The sequence below is a fragment of the Zalophus californianus genome, chromosome 9 (genome assembly GCF_009762305.2).
Source record: "Zalophus californianus isolate mZalCal1 chromosome 9, mZalCal1.pri.v2, whole genome shotgun sequence".
NCBI classification, from domain to species: Eukaryota; Metazoa; Chordata; class Mammalia; order Carnivora; family Otariidae; genus Zalophus; species Zalophus californianus.
Genome location: NC_045603.1, coordinates 135,228,739 through 135,245,670, shown reverse-complemented (window position 1 = coordinate 135,245,670; position 16,932 = coordinate 135,228,739). Strand labels below are relative to the sequence as shown.

At 39.3% G+C, this 16,932-nt stretch overlaps 1 protein-coding gene across 1 annotated transcript in view; it reads left to right on the top strand.

Annotated features, from left to right (window-relative positions):
• The window catches only part of TASOR2 (transcription activation suppressor family member 2), a 63,996-nt gene that overhangs the window by 19,870 nt on the left and 27,194 nt on the right, over window positions 1-16,932 (top strand). The window contains 10 exon segments of the mRNA XM_027595306.2: window positions 2,499-2,590; window positions 4,403-4,540; window positions 4,674-4,798; window positions 4,878-4,897; window positions 4,988-5,087; window positions 6,978-7,078; window positions 7,753-7,856; window positions 11,293-11,365; window positions 11,464-11,526; window positions 15,015-15,734. Of these exon segments, the coding sequence (XP_027451107.2) occupies window positions 2,499-2,590; window positions 4,403-4,540; window positions 4,674-4,798; window positions 4,878-4,897; window positions 4,988-5,087; window positions 6,978-7,078; window positions 7,753-7,856; window positions 11,293-11,365; window positions 11,464-11,526; window positions 15,015-15,734 (1,536 nt within the window).

Here is a 16,932-nt window from a genome sequence, read left to right as displayed (position 1 = left end):
GAGGAAGAGCTGGGGAGGGAGAGGAGGATGGGTATTCAGCACTATCAGGTGCTACCACTGTGGAGGTCAGGAGTGGCTAGCTTCCTGCTGGCCTCTTCTTTTTCACAGTTCTATCAAGATAAAATTTATACAGCCTCTAATTCACCCATTTCAAGTGTGCAGTTCAACTTTTTTTGGTGTATCCATAGAATAGTGCTGCTATTAGCACAGTCCATTCTAGACTGTTTTCATCCCACCAAAAAGAAGTCCTGTGCCTATTTAGCAGTGACACCCCATTCCCTGCCACCAACGGCCGAGGCAGCCACTAACCTGCTCTTCCCCTCTCCAGGTTGGCCTCCTTCAGACATTCCACATCAACAGAATCCTATGTGATGTTTTGTGACTCCTTTTCTCAGTTTAGTGTTTTCAAGACTCATCCATGTTGTAGCTCATAGCAGTACTTTGTCTGCCTTTTGGCTGAATAATATCCCGCTGTATGGTTTTACCACATTTTCTTTATTCTTTCAGCGCTTGAGGGACCTTTTGTTGTTTGCACTTCTTGGCTGTTACGGAAATGCTGCTGTGTGCATTCATGTACAAGTTTTTGTGGAGACATGTGGTTTGCCTTCTCTTAGGTATAGACACAGCAGTGGAATTGCTGGGTTATGTGGTCACTCTGTGTAACACAAAATGCTTTAAAACTTACATTCACATCTTCTAAAGGCCATGAGAGGGAATACATTCATAACCCCGATAACATTTTACATAACACCTTTTTTTCTTCCTACTCTTTTTCACACCCCCTTCATTGTAAAACATAACTAACATAGGAAGAGAGAATGGTATAATGTACCCATCCCCTAGGTTTAACAGATCATGTTTTGCATTATTCCCTTCATTTGGTTAAAAAATGTTGTTGTTGTTGAAGAATTTGAAAGTAAATTACAAGTAAATACTTTAGCTTACATCTCCAAAATATAAGGCCCTTTTCTACGTTATTCTGATTCCTAATTATATTGTTGATGTTTAAGAGCTGGCTTCGGTGAGGTGCTGGAGTAGAAACTGCATTATTCTTAACAAATATACTTTCTTAAACACATAGTGGGGTGGGTAAGAAAATAGAACTTATAGAGTAAGTTATAATTAATTTTAATTAATTAATTTTAATTAATTAAAATAGAACGCATATATTTTATAGTTTCGGGCTCAAATAGAAATGTTTAGTTCTGTGAATGTAGTGTCTTTTAGTTTTAAAAGTTTATAGATCTTTTTAAATCTTCCTGAGGACCCTGTGGTCTATGTATCCAAGTCCCCGCCCCCACCTCAAGTGACTTGCTCCTCAGTCACGTGGTTATTAGTAGGAAGTGAATGACTTGGTGCTGCAACCCAAGCTTCTTACCACAAGTTCATTGCTCTTTCCAGGATATTCAAGGGCTCTCTCCATTGTCTCGTATTTCGAGAGATGCCTCAGTTTAGGAATCTCTGTGGGATCTGCACTTCCCTTGCCATTCCCCTGCTGCTGCCACATGGGGACCTGTCTCAGCTCTGACAGTAGCTTTCTGGTTGGTCTTGCTTCTAGCCTCTCCCCTCTGGAGACTCCACTGTCTTGTAAGTGGTAGTCTGCTGCTGAAAACCCTTGGTGGGTCTCTGCTCCTGTAGGGTGAGGTCTCCCCTGAAGAAGTCCTACAAAGATCTTTACCACCCAGTTCCAAGCTTCCCCTTCAGCCTCAGCTTCCCGTGCTTTCTTCCCTGCTCCCCATGCTGTGGCCCACCGTCCTGCACAGTTTATAATCTTCTATGCTTCCATACTTGTGTTCACTCTGTTCTCTTGAGAATTTCATTCCTCTGTTTAAAGAACTCCTTTTCTAAGAAAATATAATTGCTTATTTCCATTTCTTTGTGTCCTCAAATACATGTGTCTGACGAATAGTTAAGTACCTACTATATACTGGGCTGTGGCGTGGCTACAGTGGTGAATAGAACAAACATGACCCCTGCCTGAACTACAGATTGCACAGACTAGCAGCATAAGCTGCTTCAAGGCAGGACCTTGTCCTGTTTACTTTGGTGCCACTGCTGCCTAGCACATACCTGCCAAGTGGCAGACCTTAGTGCTTATTATTAAATAGAGTCCTTACTGAGATTTTTTGCAAAAAATAACTTGAGAATCGGATTACTACAGATAGGCCTTTTCACTGAATGATTGCCTTAAAAAAAATAAACTTAGAATTTACCAAGAATTGTGAGACTTGTATCCCTTTCTAGTTATTGTACCCAACTAGAACATTGGTTGTCCATCAGATACATCCTGTCTTGTCTTAGCTCTAATGTTTCCATACCTTTAGAATATCTTGAATAGTTTTTAAAAGGTAAGCAGTTTCAAAACAGTGTAATGTTGACTTTTATTTATTTGTCTTTTGTGTTGTCTTGTTCTGTCAAAGGTAGCCCTACATGTGAAATGTATGTGAGTAAACAATCCTTTTAAAGTGTGAATTAATCTATATCTTATACTTTTATAGGTGTGTATATTTCCAAATACTCAGACTATCTTCATGCAAGACCATGGTATCATGGGAAGTCTGGTTATGTTGTAATTTTTAACCTAATTAAGGTAAAACCCAAACGCTCTTTCATGTAATTTTTCTTTTAAAAACTAAAAGTTATCAGTCTGTGATAATGTTCTTTGTGGATCATTTGCTAAATATCATAGTCACCGAAGGTAGCTATAAATTCAGAAATTTATTGCCGTTCTTGCTTTCCTTTAAAGACAAAGATTTTGTTCATTTGATAAATGATCTATGACTATGTCTTTAAAAAACAAAACAACTCTCAAAATAACACAGAAAGTAATCAGTAAAAATCTTCCTCTCGCCCTGGCCCACAGTGCCACTTTTTAAACATTAAATAACAGAACATAAGTAGCAACCTATAAGAACAATGTGATTACAGTTATAAGAGAGGAATTAGACAGCAACTTTCGTTTTCTTTTTAAATTGTTGAAATAAGAGAGCCTTATTTCCTTTATCCCTAAAACATCCAGGCCTGTTGACAGTTTTATGTGGCATCTGTAACTGCTGATCTCAGAAATTCTTAAAACACCCTCAAATAGTTCAAGTAGTTCCTAGGAAAATTCTGACTTTAGAGATTGGTGGGCTTTGTGAGGACATACTCTGTAGTCTCATTTTGTTGTTTTTTGCTTCGGTTTTAGCTTTCTTACTATCTTGAGTTCTCTGATTATAAACCAACACTACTGATGTGTTTTTTTGAGTGTGAACTGTTCACATTCTAAGGTTTGACCCCAAGAACTGGAGGGAAGGTAGCATCACACTGGCGCGCGATCCCCACTCCTCCCTCTGCCTCCTCCTGCAGAAGAGCTACTGCAGTAGATGGCCATTGGCTCACATAACCCTCATTCTGTGTTGTACCTCTGTCAGATTGTGCTTCGCCCTGGGTTTCTTGGCTTGTAACCCCCTGTCTGGTGGATATTGCTGGTCAATTTTTACCTATATGCTCTCAGTTCTTGCTTTACTGCTCAAAAGCCAGCCATGCGTGACATCATAAACTGTTGGAGAGGGAGAAGATACAGGTTGTGATTGCTCACTGAGAACTACTATTTATATTCTTTGGCTTTTTATTAATGCCCCTGGTGGTCCTATGAATGAAGAGGCAGGACCTTAACACCCCCCCCAAAAAAATTAGATTCTTCCTGTAAGGATAAAAATTAGTTTCCTATAACCTTACCTCATTTTGGTATATATTCTGTGTATTTTTCCACATATGTCATTATATTCACAGCAGCTTTTAAAATCGTTGTATGATATTTCACGCCCCCCCCCCCCGGAAGACATGTAACCCTTGATGAAGAGAAATCTATAATCAGAAATACTATCGACTATTCAGTAATCAGGTCTGGCTAAGCACTTTACTGTCTATTTGCTTCTTGCTGATTTACTGGGTCCTGGCATAATAGAAATACTTTGATCTAAAAATTACAATTGATAACTTAATACTTCAGTTTGAAAATTCATCTTGTGAAATTTTAGATTCCATTTGTCACCTTTTATGTTACAGTCATTGACTAAGCTAATCTGTTCCAGTTGGTGGGCTGTATAATTTTTCTTTTACAGAAATGATTCTCTTAAATTTGGGGGGATTCATGTACTCCTTTCATGTTGTGGTAGAAGCTGTGATCATTTACCTCAGGAAGATGCCCAGACATACCAGATTTTTAAATACAGTGTTAAGAGGTTCATGGATTATTAAAACTATTGTTGGCCTTAAGATAATTTGCTAAGAACCATAGTTGTTAACACAATTTGAAACACATCCATATCCTTACTTATTAGGCTACTTTTAAATGAATCCTAGAGTAAGATTTTTGCCTTTTGAAGACATCTGATTAGTCTTAATATTTTTATTCTAGGGAAAAGTCAAGTTTGTGTCTGAAAATTATACCACTAACTATACTAGCCCATCTTCTGGCTATGATTGCCACGTGGCTGCAAATACTAACAAGGTTTCTCACAAGACGAGTCATTTTCGCGCATTTGAACTGAGTCAGGTATAGTCACCTGGGAATAAATCATTCCCAAGATACATTTCTGAATCTACTCTGTTAAATGTCAGGACTGGGTGGAGTTGAGATAAAGCGTTCCATGGTGCTACTCTGATAATCCTTATTTCTTTTCTTTCAGTATTACCTCTATGAACTTTCAGGTAGCTCCGTTATTGAGCGACCCAGGCAGATCTGCCCTTATGTTATTGTAGCTTTTCAGTATAGGGAGCCTAAAAGGATGGCAGCTTCAGCTCATAAAAGCATGTAAGTAATTATGCACATACTTTGTTTTACTGGATCTGTTCTGTTTGCTCTTATAAACATGCCTTTCCTTTTTCCCTAGATTTGAACTCAGTGAAAATGGTAAGAAATTATTTAATTGGTTCTTTTATGTTTTTTCAGTAAATGTTTTGCTCATAAATAATCCGTTTCTTTCTTACTCATTTCTTACAGCTCTCACCTCTTCATGGCAAGGCAAATTAATTATTCAAGGCTGTCTGCTGTGTGATATAAGTCTTTGGTCCTCTTACGGTACAGCTGTTCCAAAGCAACTGTAAGTATTGAGTTTGTGTCCTTTACTGTTTGATTTTTTTTTTTTTTTTTAATTCTCATTTTGAGGTCTTGTTTGTTGGTACTTGTGTGGAGCAAAGCAGTCATACTTGGTTTTTTATTAGAGTACTTTGGGGTAGATGTACAGAGCACAGGAAACTTAAAATTCAGGTCTAAATTCTGACCTTGGCTTTGAAATAGTTTTATAATCTTTGACAAGTCACTTTGGAAATTTTAGTGTCTAAATCCATTCATGAGAATATGACCTTGATACTAGATGTTTGACTTTCCCAAGAAATAAACTGGATTTGCCTCAATAGTAGATGCAGCAGATTATAGGTACTTAATACTATTATTGAGTCTTTATTAAGAGTTGCAGGAGCTGATTTTGTAATTTTCCCATGATTTTCCTAGACCACTATGAAGTAGAGTAGCTATTGCACGTATTTGCATTATAATGTATTATTTGTTTTTGGGGCACTGTGAAGGGCATCTCATGAAATCTTTTTATTTAGTCTGCACTTAGTTTGCACCCAAAACTGTTGAAAGATAGACCTATTTTATTGAAATATAAGCTGAAGATAGGTGTGCTGTCACAATTCATTTTCTTTCTGTTGACCTGTTTTAAGAGGGAGGATTGAGGGTTATTACAACCCAGAGAATAAAGTAAGAATTCTGTAAATAGGGGTGGGTACCTGGGAGGCTTAGTCGGCTGACCATCCGATTCTTGACTTCAGCTCAGGTCATGATCTCAGGGCCATGAGATCAAGCCCTGAGTCGGACTCTGCGCTGGCATGGAGCCTGCTTAAGATTCTCTTCCTCTCCCTCCGCCCCTTCCCCCCTACTCTCCACCCCCTGCACGTGTGTGCTCTCTCTCTCAAAACAAACAAACAAAAAAAAACGAATTCTGTAAATAAATAAATGGGAGAGCTGGGAACGTTCATTGTCACTGTGGAGTACAACTAATGAGTGTGGAGAGAAGTGGCTAGAACCATTACCTAAATGGTTAACATCACCAGCAGTGGAATAAATATCATGTGCTTCCTAATAGGATGCATAGAGAATGACACAGTGTCACTTGTGTGGTATTCCTGCCAATCTAATCAGCAGGAAACATCAGATATACCCAGATTGAGTGGCATTCTGCAAAATACATGTTCTGTATTCTTCAAAAATACCAAGGTCGTTAAAGACCAAGAAACTGTCTAGATTGAAGGTGATTAAAAAGACATAACTAAATGCAGTGTGTCATCCTGGATTGGATCGTAAAACAGAAAAAGATTTGTTTTCTTTTGTTATAAAGCCCCTTAGTGAGACAGTTGGCAAAATTTGAATAAGGTGTGTAGGTTAAATAATGGAACCATATCATTATTAATTTCTTGATTTCATTAATTGTTTTGTGGTTGCATAAGGAAATGTCCTTTTTTAAGGACACACAGAGAAGTATTTAGGGGTAAGGGGAGCATTTATAAGTCTACAAGTATTTGAAAATGAGTTTTCAAGGAGAAGTCGGGGGAAGTGGTACAAAAGTCTGGATGTGGTTCATTCAGTGGCACTGCATGGTATGCAGTCCACTATTGTCAAAAGTTGTCAACTCTCACATAGCATAATTTTTAGAAAATTCTCATTCTGGTATGCATAATTCTTTCATTCATCTAGATATTTTGCTAATCTCAAAAATACAAGCATTCAGAAAATGTTGAACATATTTGCAGACTGTGGTCTGTGGGGTCATATATTTGAAAATCTATAATATTTATAAATATGCACATTATTTGATTCAGATTTTATCAATTTCAGGACTTGCGATATTTTTGTTTGCATTTGTATTAGAAAATAAATAAGTTGTAGTTTAAATGTTTATTAAATTGCATGGTATTGTTTTGTTTTTTAGGCCACGTGAACTAGATTTTAAGTATGTAATGAAAGTGTCATCTTTGAAAAAAAGACTACCAGAAGCTGCCTTTAGAAAACAGAATTACCTGGAGCAAAAAGGTCTGTTCAGATGTAATGATACACTGCACGCCCTGGGCTTTGTCCAGTTTTTTCCATCTGTCACGCACACACTCTCACACGCTCTGTTGTGGTTTTGCCCTAAGTGATTCGCAGAAGGGCCCTTTGTAAGAGTTGTAGGGTTGCTGTGATTTATTTCCTTGGAGGCTAACTAGAAACTGAAAGGCAATTTCATCTAAGGTGGCAGAGACTCACTTTACTATAGAACATTGAGGGAGTTCAGCAGAGAGTTGCTTACAAATAGTTGGAGACTCATAACCATGCCTTTGAAAGAGAACAGAGGTTTTGTGGTGGTGGTTTTTATTTATTTATGTACTTCTAACTGAAGGAAAAAAAGCAGAAAACACGAGAAGGAAATTTCCTGGTCATTTAGATTAATTCATGGAACATTGATGTTTATGTTATTTATATAGTATATATTTGTCTTGTTAAATTCTGTAGTAGAGTCCATATTAGTGAAAGCATTGTTTCAAATACTTGACACAGTAACTTCTTATTGAGGAGTTTTATAACAAAGACCATTGAATGTTAAATTTTTTAAAGAGTATTTCTAGTTCTTTCATCTTTTTAACATACAGAGTGAAAAACTTGGTTATAAAAAAGCATAATAGCATTTTAAAATAAGAAATGTTCTGTTTTTCTGATTTTCTCCATAGTCTGTTGCCAAGATATGTGCTTCAGGATGTATGAGGTGGAACTGTCAAACAAACAAGGGGAAAAAATAGATAAACTAACAGAGTACATTAAAAATAAGCAATTGGTAAGAATCACCTTTTAAAAGATAATTATTATTTTTTTCTTTGAATTAAGAAATTGATATCTCATTATTAGTTGACTGTGCCTAGAGTGAATTATTTTAGTTTGCTGAAAGGATTTTCATTACTTAATATGTGACATATTCTTTTTTTAATTTAATTGTATTATGTTTTTTATCTCTTTTTTTATTATGTGACATATTCTTAATATTTATTGTCTAATATTTTCATTCTCCTTTGTGTCTCAGTTTACATTCGTATTTCGCTGGTCAGTTTGTACTCCTAATTTTAAGAATTAGAGGACAGTTTTCCCCAAATCTTTGTTGTTGTTGTTGTTGTTTTATGACAAGGGAATTGAGTAGATCCCTAGTGTTTCTGAGTTAATCAAAGGACCACTTGTGAGATACTTTAAAAGTGACCTGTGTTGATCTATAGGTATGTAAGGAAAAAAAAAATCAAATGCTAGTGCTCCTACTGTTTCCATATTATAGAAAGTAAGCCACAAATGAGAATTATGTAACAGTCAGAGACTTCTGTCCATTTTGTCAACCAGGGTTCCTCAGTGTGAGGAATGAGTAGAGGGTGACTTTATGAGTGAGACCTAAACATCCCAAGGGAGATGGTGTGAGTGTGGGACAGCGATCTAAACATGTGAGCGCATTAGTGGCATGCTGGACTATCCCCATCGTAGATAGCAAGAAATCAGTAAGTGAAAATAGGACCTATGTCCAAGCTGTGAAGATAAGGGGTCTTAGGGGCAGCCAGTTAAGATACTTGGAGTTACTTGTGACAGAAACCCAAGATGGCTTAAATAGTTACAGGACTGAACAGGCTTTTTTTCAGTTCTAGGTGATAAGGCCAGTTCAAGTACTGTTTGCTCAGGACTTTGTGTTTCACCTCACTCTGCTCTGTGCACTAGTTTTGTCCTGAGGCTGCCACTCGGGGCGACATGCTTCCTTTGTGCATCTGGAGAGAGCAGGCCCCTCCTCACCTTCACTTCAGTTTCATTAGACCAGTGTATGTCATCTGCACGTCCCTTGTCCAGTAACTAACAGGGAATGGGGTGCCTTGACCTGCGCAAGCCATCCTGAGCCCACCTGCCAGGACTGGGTCCAGGGTCAGTCCTGCTGAGTCTGTGGCAGTGCTCCTCAGCACAGGGGAATCGGCTGGGCAGCAGTGGATGCTAAGCAGATGGCCGTTGAGTGTCTGCTGGGGGAATGTAGGCTCTGTTGTTTTGCAGTAGCATAGTCCCTTTTCTCTTTGGAAATTAAAAGGAAGAGAGTCCAAAAATGTTTTCAGAACATTCATGAAGCGACTGTTTGTAAGTGCAAATGATATCAAAAGTAGCAGAGACCTGATGCACAAATCACATTAGGTCCTTCCTCCTTGATGTCCGTGCTTTTTCTTCTTTTTTTTTATTTTTTAAGTTTTTATTTTAATTTCAGTTGGTTAACATACAGTATTATATTAGTTTCAGGTGTACAGTACTGTGAGTCAACACTTCCATACATCACCCGGTGCTCATCACAACAGGTGCACTCCTTCATCCCCATCACCTATTTCCCCTACCCCCCATCCATCTCCCCTCTGGTACCCAGCAGTGTGTTCTCTAGCATTAAGAGTCCATTTCTTGTTTTTTCTCTCTCTCTTTTTCGCCTTTGCTTATTTGTTTTGTTTCTTAGAAATTCCACATGTTGAATGAAATCATACGGTATTTGTCTTTCTCTGACTGACTGACTTAACTTCACTTAGCATTATACTCTGTAGCTCCCATGCTTTTTTTTTCTTGCCTCATCATTGTATGAATAATTTTTACATATCTGTCTCCCCACCTAGAGATTGAGTACCTTGAGGGCAGTTATCATATCTTAAGCATCTTTGACACCTTAGTGCCCGTGCCTGGTGTATAGAGGACAAGCAATAGATGTCCCTTGAATAAAGTATATGTGGGCTTGTACCCAGAACACTGACCTTCAAGAACAGTACCAACCAAGGTCTCTTTTTAACAGGGTCTTAAGGACATGTATGGCTATATTTTCTGTGTGTAAATGGAAAAGTCTAGCAGATATGTAAAAGATTGTATGATTTCTCCCACAAAGGTTAAAATAGGAACTTTAGCCCTTTCAGTACATAATCTGAGAGACCAATAAGATATATATTTCTGTTTTATTTGTACATTTCATCTGTATCACAAAACTAAAATGCAGAATGATGTAGAGGCTAACTCTCTTGTCACTTTCACTTTTTATAGTAGTAGAAAATGAAGCCAGAATTATACCTGCAGTTTACTAGGTACCAAAGCTATGGGTATATATAACTACTGGTATATTTATTCAATAATTATTTCTTTAGTCCCTACTGTGCGCCAGAAGCATAAATACAAATACAGTCCCTGCCATCATAGAATTTGTAAGACTGGAGGAAACAAAAGCAGAAACTATCAGGTGCCCAGGGGCTATCGCAGAAGCGTGTGGAATGAGTGTTCCTGTGGATGTAATCATCGGAAGTCTTTTTCATACTTTGTTATTGAATAATTTATTGATTCCCCATTTTTGTAGGCTTACGACCTGTCAATCTTTGAAATAGAATGTTTTCTCACTTTATTCCAAAAAATGGTGTATTTTGTTTGTTTCTTTTTTAATTGAAAAATTACTATATGAACATTGTATTTTCTCTTTGTTATGGATATATAAGCTTTTGAAATGGTGACTAATGGAAAAGCTGTTATCTTTATGATTTACAATGGCAACTTTTGGATAACTTCCCCACTATCTGGGGAAAAATTTCCAGAGTTACTGGAAACATGAAAATTTCAGGATTTTTTTTTTCTTGAGCTCCAGATTCCCCTGAAGACTGTGATAGAGGGAAACAAGAGGAGGAATTTATTTTTATCTGCATCTCTTGTGCCACGGGACCTAATTATGTTATTTACTATTATTTTCTTCTCTTAGGATGCTATAGAAAGGATTATTTTATTGGATGGTATCTTCCAGTCTTGAGTTCCAGGATTCTGTGATATTTTTTGTGTAAACAGGAGCTTAAGAGGCTAATCCCAGGTCTGAGTCACCTTGAATTTGTAGTGGCTGAATGGTGACAGATTGGCTACTTAGGCAGAATGAAATGTCAAGCATCTTAATGAAAAACTGAAATGTCTTTTCTAATTGATTTGTTACATAGCTGAACACTATCCTAAAACTAACCTTGATGTTCTGGTTCTTATATGTAGGCCTCACAGGGCCAAGATTATTTGAGGACTAAGGAATTTGCAGTTTCTGATACTGGGGACAAAATTCTCCTGATTCTTAGAAACACTAACATTTCGAGAATTGTTTTATATTTATACTTTTCATAACCTCACAATTCATTGCAGAGTGTGGTAGAGGGAGAAGGAGAGAGGGACTGAATCTTCTTTCACTTTTTTTATTTTTTTTAATGTTTAAGGCAATCATCAAATGCTTAGAAGATCGGGGGTTTTTCATCTTACTTACATCATCAGCCTTAATACCAGAAACACGTAAGGACAACTTTTTTGAAAAACTATTTTTCAGTATGTTTACTTTTGTTTTATAAGATCAACAACCTAACTTTTCTTACGATTTTCATTCTCTGTAGATTTTGGAGGTGGGCAGACGGGTCTACATGGGTTACATTTATTCCATCCATCCCTTCCAGCAGGTAAGGGCACAGTGACGTCCAGTTCGTGGAGTCTGGGGGATATTTTTCAGTCTTCATCTTGACCTCTCAGCAGCACTTGACCCTCGTAACTGTTTTCTGCTCTGAAATCACTCTCCTTTAACCTCCCTGGGTGATCCCTCTTTGTCTCCTTCGCAGACCTAGACTTTCCTCTGAGCTTCACATGCCCATATTCAGCTGCCTGTTGACATGTTCACTTAGATGTCTCAGGTGTTCCTCAAATTCAGCACGCCCTGAATGGAACTCCCCGTGCTAGTGAACAGCAGTAGCTGGGGGATACGGTCATCACCATCCACCCAGCAAATAGGACTCGGGACCTTCACAGACACAGCTCCCTCTGTCTGGACTGCTCATCTCCTTCCCCTTCGTCAGGTGAAGTTGGCCCCTATGGGACCACGGATTGGCTCATGGGGACAAAAAAATATAACTCCTACAGGATATAAATAGGTGTATCTGTGGTATTAAAATTTTGGAGGGTGATCAGGAAACAAAGTCTAAAATGTCTCTGAGGCAGGGGAGATAAGGACTGAAATCAGAGAAGTACCCCTGGTGCCTGTTATAACTGCCTGTCAGGTCCACTTAATATCATGCTTTTGCTTCCGGCCACCACCCTTCCCTCCTTGGGACCTCCGGGCTTATCAGCAGTATCATTTCAGTATTTCTTTGTATAATTATTTAAGGCTTGCTTTTCTTGTATTTTACTGTATTCCTATCACCTACTGGTGCCAGGCAACTGAAAAATAACAAATGTCGGGGCCCTGGCTGACTCATTTGGAAGAGCATGTGACTCTTGATCTCAGGGTTATGAGTTTGAGCGCTGTGTTGGGTGTAGAGAGTACTAAAAAAAAAAAAAAAAACAAAACAAAAACAACTTAAATCACAGATGTTTGCTGAACAGATAAATGAATGTAAACGAGTTACTTCTTTTTATCCTATAAGGATATTTCTTTCAGATTTTATAATCACACTGTATATCTTTAAACACAAAATTATATATGGTATTTATAAAGCTACAACCAATACAAAAGTTTTTAAAGTTGATTTTTAAAAATTGTATTGAGTTACTCAAAGCAGAGAACTATACTGTCTCGGGCATCACTTTGGACGAAGCACAACATTAGCAGTTATAAGAACACAGTGGCAGTAGCTGTGTGCACTTCTCAAGCATTTGCTGAGTCCGGCATTGTGCCGGGGTGGCTGGCTTAGTGGCTCTGACAGCAAGTCTGCGTGTGAGGATCGCTTCAGAGCAGACTGACTGAGACCTGACTTAGCCCACGGTCAGATAGCAGACTCCCGAGCTGCCTTCCAGCCCCGATCCCATACTGCCTTCCTCTTCTGTGAGAGCTTGGACTTCATCGTTGTTTTTAAATGTACTTCCAGGGCGCCTGGGTGGCTCAGTTGGTTAAGCGACTGCCTTCGGCTCAGGTCATGATCATGGAGTCCCGGGATCGAGTCCCACATCGGGCTCCCTGCTCAGCGGGGAGTCTGCTTCTCCCTCTGACCCTCTTCCCTCTCGTGCTCTCTATCTCTCATTCTCTCTCTCTTGAATAAATAAATAAAATCTTAAAAAAAAAAATAAATGTACTTCCAGCTGAATGAGGAACACTGGTCCCCACACCACTCACAGTCCCACAGCACAGGGCTCCTAGCAGAGTGAACAGTGGATGGTTACACTACCGTGTTCACATCCTTCTCTGGATCCTTGAGATATTTTCTACATGGGTGCATTCAGAGGTTCAGAACTGTGGTGGTTTTAAATGCACACTTTGCTTAGCAGGCTTTAAAAGTTCCTTTTCATAAATTTATAATGATTTATTACAAATCATTCTGTTTCCACCTTTCTACCTACTTGAAATAATGAAGTCTAGAGAAATACAACTTGATTGTGAACTGTTAGTGTTATATGAGAACTTCTTTATATTTTTCCTTCACTTGTTACTTTTTTTTTAAGATTTTATTTATTTGAGAGAAAGCACGAGTGGGGGAGGAGGGGAGGGGAGAGGCGGACTACCCAGTAAGCAGGGAGCCCGATGTAGGACTCGATCCCAGGACCCTGGGATCATGAGCTGAAGGCAGACGCTTAACCGACTGAGCCACCCAGGCATCCCACTTGTTACTTTTTAAATGATGAACTGCTCAAAGAAAGGAATTTTTATTTTAATGTTTAGTCACATTTTCCTGTTTATCCATGTTTGCTCTTTTCCTTTTTGTAATACCGGCTCAAGGGCAAGTGTATTCAGCTAGGACTAACTTGGTGTTTCTTAATTTTGCAGTTACTTTTTCTTTAAAAAGAGTGGCATGACTCAGTTCAGTTCAGTAGACACCAGAGGCCGTTGTCATCTGTGGGTTGTGTTTTGGTTTTTTTTTTTTTAAGATTTTATGTATTTATTTGACAGAGAGCACAAGTAGGCAGAGTGGCAGGGAGAAGCAGACTCCCTGCTGAGCAGGGAGTCCGATGTGGGGCTTGATCCCAGGACCCGGGGATCATGACCTGAGCCGAAAGCAGATGCTTAGCTGACTGAGCCACCCAGGCGCCCCATCTGTGGGGTTTTTTATCTAAGAGTTACTGATGCCTTACATTTTCTAGGACTTTATTACCCACTTCTCAGTGACCTGACCTTTTCTCTTTTTTCCCCCTCTTACTATTTTCCTTTATGTTATTGATTTGCTGAAAAATTAGCATTTCATTCAAAGAGTGAGCCAAGGAGAGAGAGTGGAACACAAGACTAGTTGGTTTAGTTACTTACTTTTTAAAAAATGTTTATTTAGTTTTTTAAAAGATTTTTATTTATTTGAGAGAGAGAACATGAGAGGGGAGAGGGTCAGAGGGAGAAGCAGACTCCCCGCCGAGCAGGGAGCCCGATGTGGGACTCGATCCTGGGACTTCAGGGTCATGACCTGAGCCGAAGGCAGTCGCTTAACCAACTGAGCCACCCAGGCGCCCCCAAAAAATGTTCATTTCATTTTAACACCAGTAGTTACCATGAGATTTAGGGGTTACTTAAAGGTTTTACTTTCTGCAGGTCATTTAGTTTGCATTGTTAACTTCTTTAAAAGAACTTGAAGTAAGTTAAATAAGGTACAGATAAGACCGATTTTTAAAAGCAAGAAATGAGCATTGAAAATACTTGAAAGCAAATCTGCGATGGTACCTGAGCTCATGCTGGGCTCCTGGTCAGATGAGGTGGAGTTGCCTTCCTCATTCTAACCCAGTGATTGCACTGGAATCACTCGTTTTTGGTTTGCGTGTGTGTGTGTGTGAGTGATTTCATGTAAATAGAGATATATATATTCATTAAAGGTACCCATAGGTCTTCTATTAATTGCCAGTTAGATTCCCATATGAAACACTACCATATTTAACCATCCCATGGTTTTGTAAACTACAGGATTTTCTTCCTGCATGTTTTTGTAGAATTAAAAAAAAAAAGATAAAACTTGAAGTTTGAATGTATGTGTATATGTTTTAGGGCTGAAAGAATTGAAAGGTGAAGATGACATCTCATCGAAGGTGACACCTATTTTACCTGCCCTTAATTGTGCCCTGCTAGAAGCAAAGAAGTCATTTACTGAAGAAGGAGTGTGTCCAAACACATTAGTAAAGCATGGTTTCCAAGAACTGTACAAGGTAGACCAAGGCCCTTCACTGACTGCCGCTTCCCAAGATGGGATTCAAGAGACTGCATTCTTTGGCCAACTGTCCGATGGCTTTGACTTGGTTCCTCCAGCAGAAAAGTGCCCTTCACAGTCTTTAACTCAGTTGAAGTCTTATTTTTCAGACCCTAGTGGGTATGTTTTGGAGGTGTCTACTGCGTTAGATTTATTGGCAGACCGTCCTCAGTCCCCTTGTATCTCAGATGGAATTTGTGACGCTGCATTTTCTTTAGTTATGACTCCAGATCCTGAATTTCTTGACTCAGAGGTAGAAGTAAGAAAAGAAACTGAAACCGAAAAGAATCCTGAAGAAATGTTTAAAGCCAGGCAGGGAGCTCTGGTTCCGTTAAGCGCAGCATCAAATCTGAGAGTTCAGCCTAAGAGAAAGGCAAGCATACCACCCGCCATGCAGAGTAAAAGGGTGAACTTGTGCCGCTCCTTCCCCAAAAGAAATCCTGCCGGAGCAAGCAAGGGTTCAGACTCTCCAGCAACTCTCAAATTAGTTAAAGGACCGTTCCCTCAGAAAAGAAAAAGAGGTAAGTACGATTTCTGTGGAGTATGAAATGAGCATTAGTAGTAGCTGTGGTACTGATTGTCGTGCCCCGAGCTGGGCAGTATCAGGTAGAAGTTTGCTAGAAATGCCAGTGTTTCTCTCCGGGTGATTTGTCTATGTGCTAAAATTTGAGAAACACCGATCTAGATAGCAGATGAATATCAAGAAATAGGAAAAACTGTAAGATACTTCAAAAGCCCGCTCACCAAAGACTCGTAGTTCATTGGTAAAGTGCTTCCAACAGTCAGTCACTTGTTTACACTCCATTCTAAGCAATGGTGACTCAGGTGACCCAGTTTCTGAGCTATCCTTGGACACATAAGGGTGGAAGAAGAGGGTCTTCTAAAACCAGGCTCACCAGTAGCAGCAGGAAATGATAATCAATAGTGTGAACGTGTATAAAGAGGGAACTAAATCCCTGAACTCTCCAAACTTAAAGCAGTCTGGGGCAAAATTTCCCATCCTTTGTGTGTATCAAGAGTTTTTAAAAATAGTCACCTGGATCCTGCCGTAGACCTGTTCAAACAATGTCCAGTGGCCTAGAGACCTGTATATTGGAATGGTTCTACAGTTGGCCTTGTTGCCCCCTGTAAATTAAATGGGAATCAGTCTGGAGCCCATTAGTGCGTAGGCACATGCGCTGTGGCAAACAGCACTGCACACAGCGTCATTTTGGCTTAGAGTCACCTTAGTTGTGTGGCGTGCACTTTGCTTAAAGGTAGGGAATCATATGCTCCGTGACCCCTTACAGAAGAGGTCAACCAACTGTGGCCAAAGGGTCCCTCAAGCACTTACCAGTTGTCTCTGGCTACTTCACACCTTGCTGGCAGAGGTGAGCAGCTGTGACTGAGGTCATGTGACCTTCAAAGCTAAAAATATGTCCTGGCATCCCGTCCCAGAAAAGGTTTGCTAACTGTATGCATGATATTTTGAATTTAGAAATGTTGGTGCCTAAAGAGGAAAACATCAGGAATATGCAGATCCTCAGGATTCTAGATAATTAAGGCTTCACCCTGTGGCTTAACAGATAGTTATTTCTGGCTTATTATAGTTTGAGAAAAGCGATGTGTGTGTGCACACGCACATGCGTGTGAGAAGGATGGAAAGTGTGGCAGTATAAAGCAGTGAATCAGACTATACAACTACTTACAAATACATTCCAGGCCAACCGTGTTGGGTTT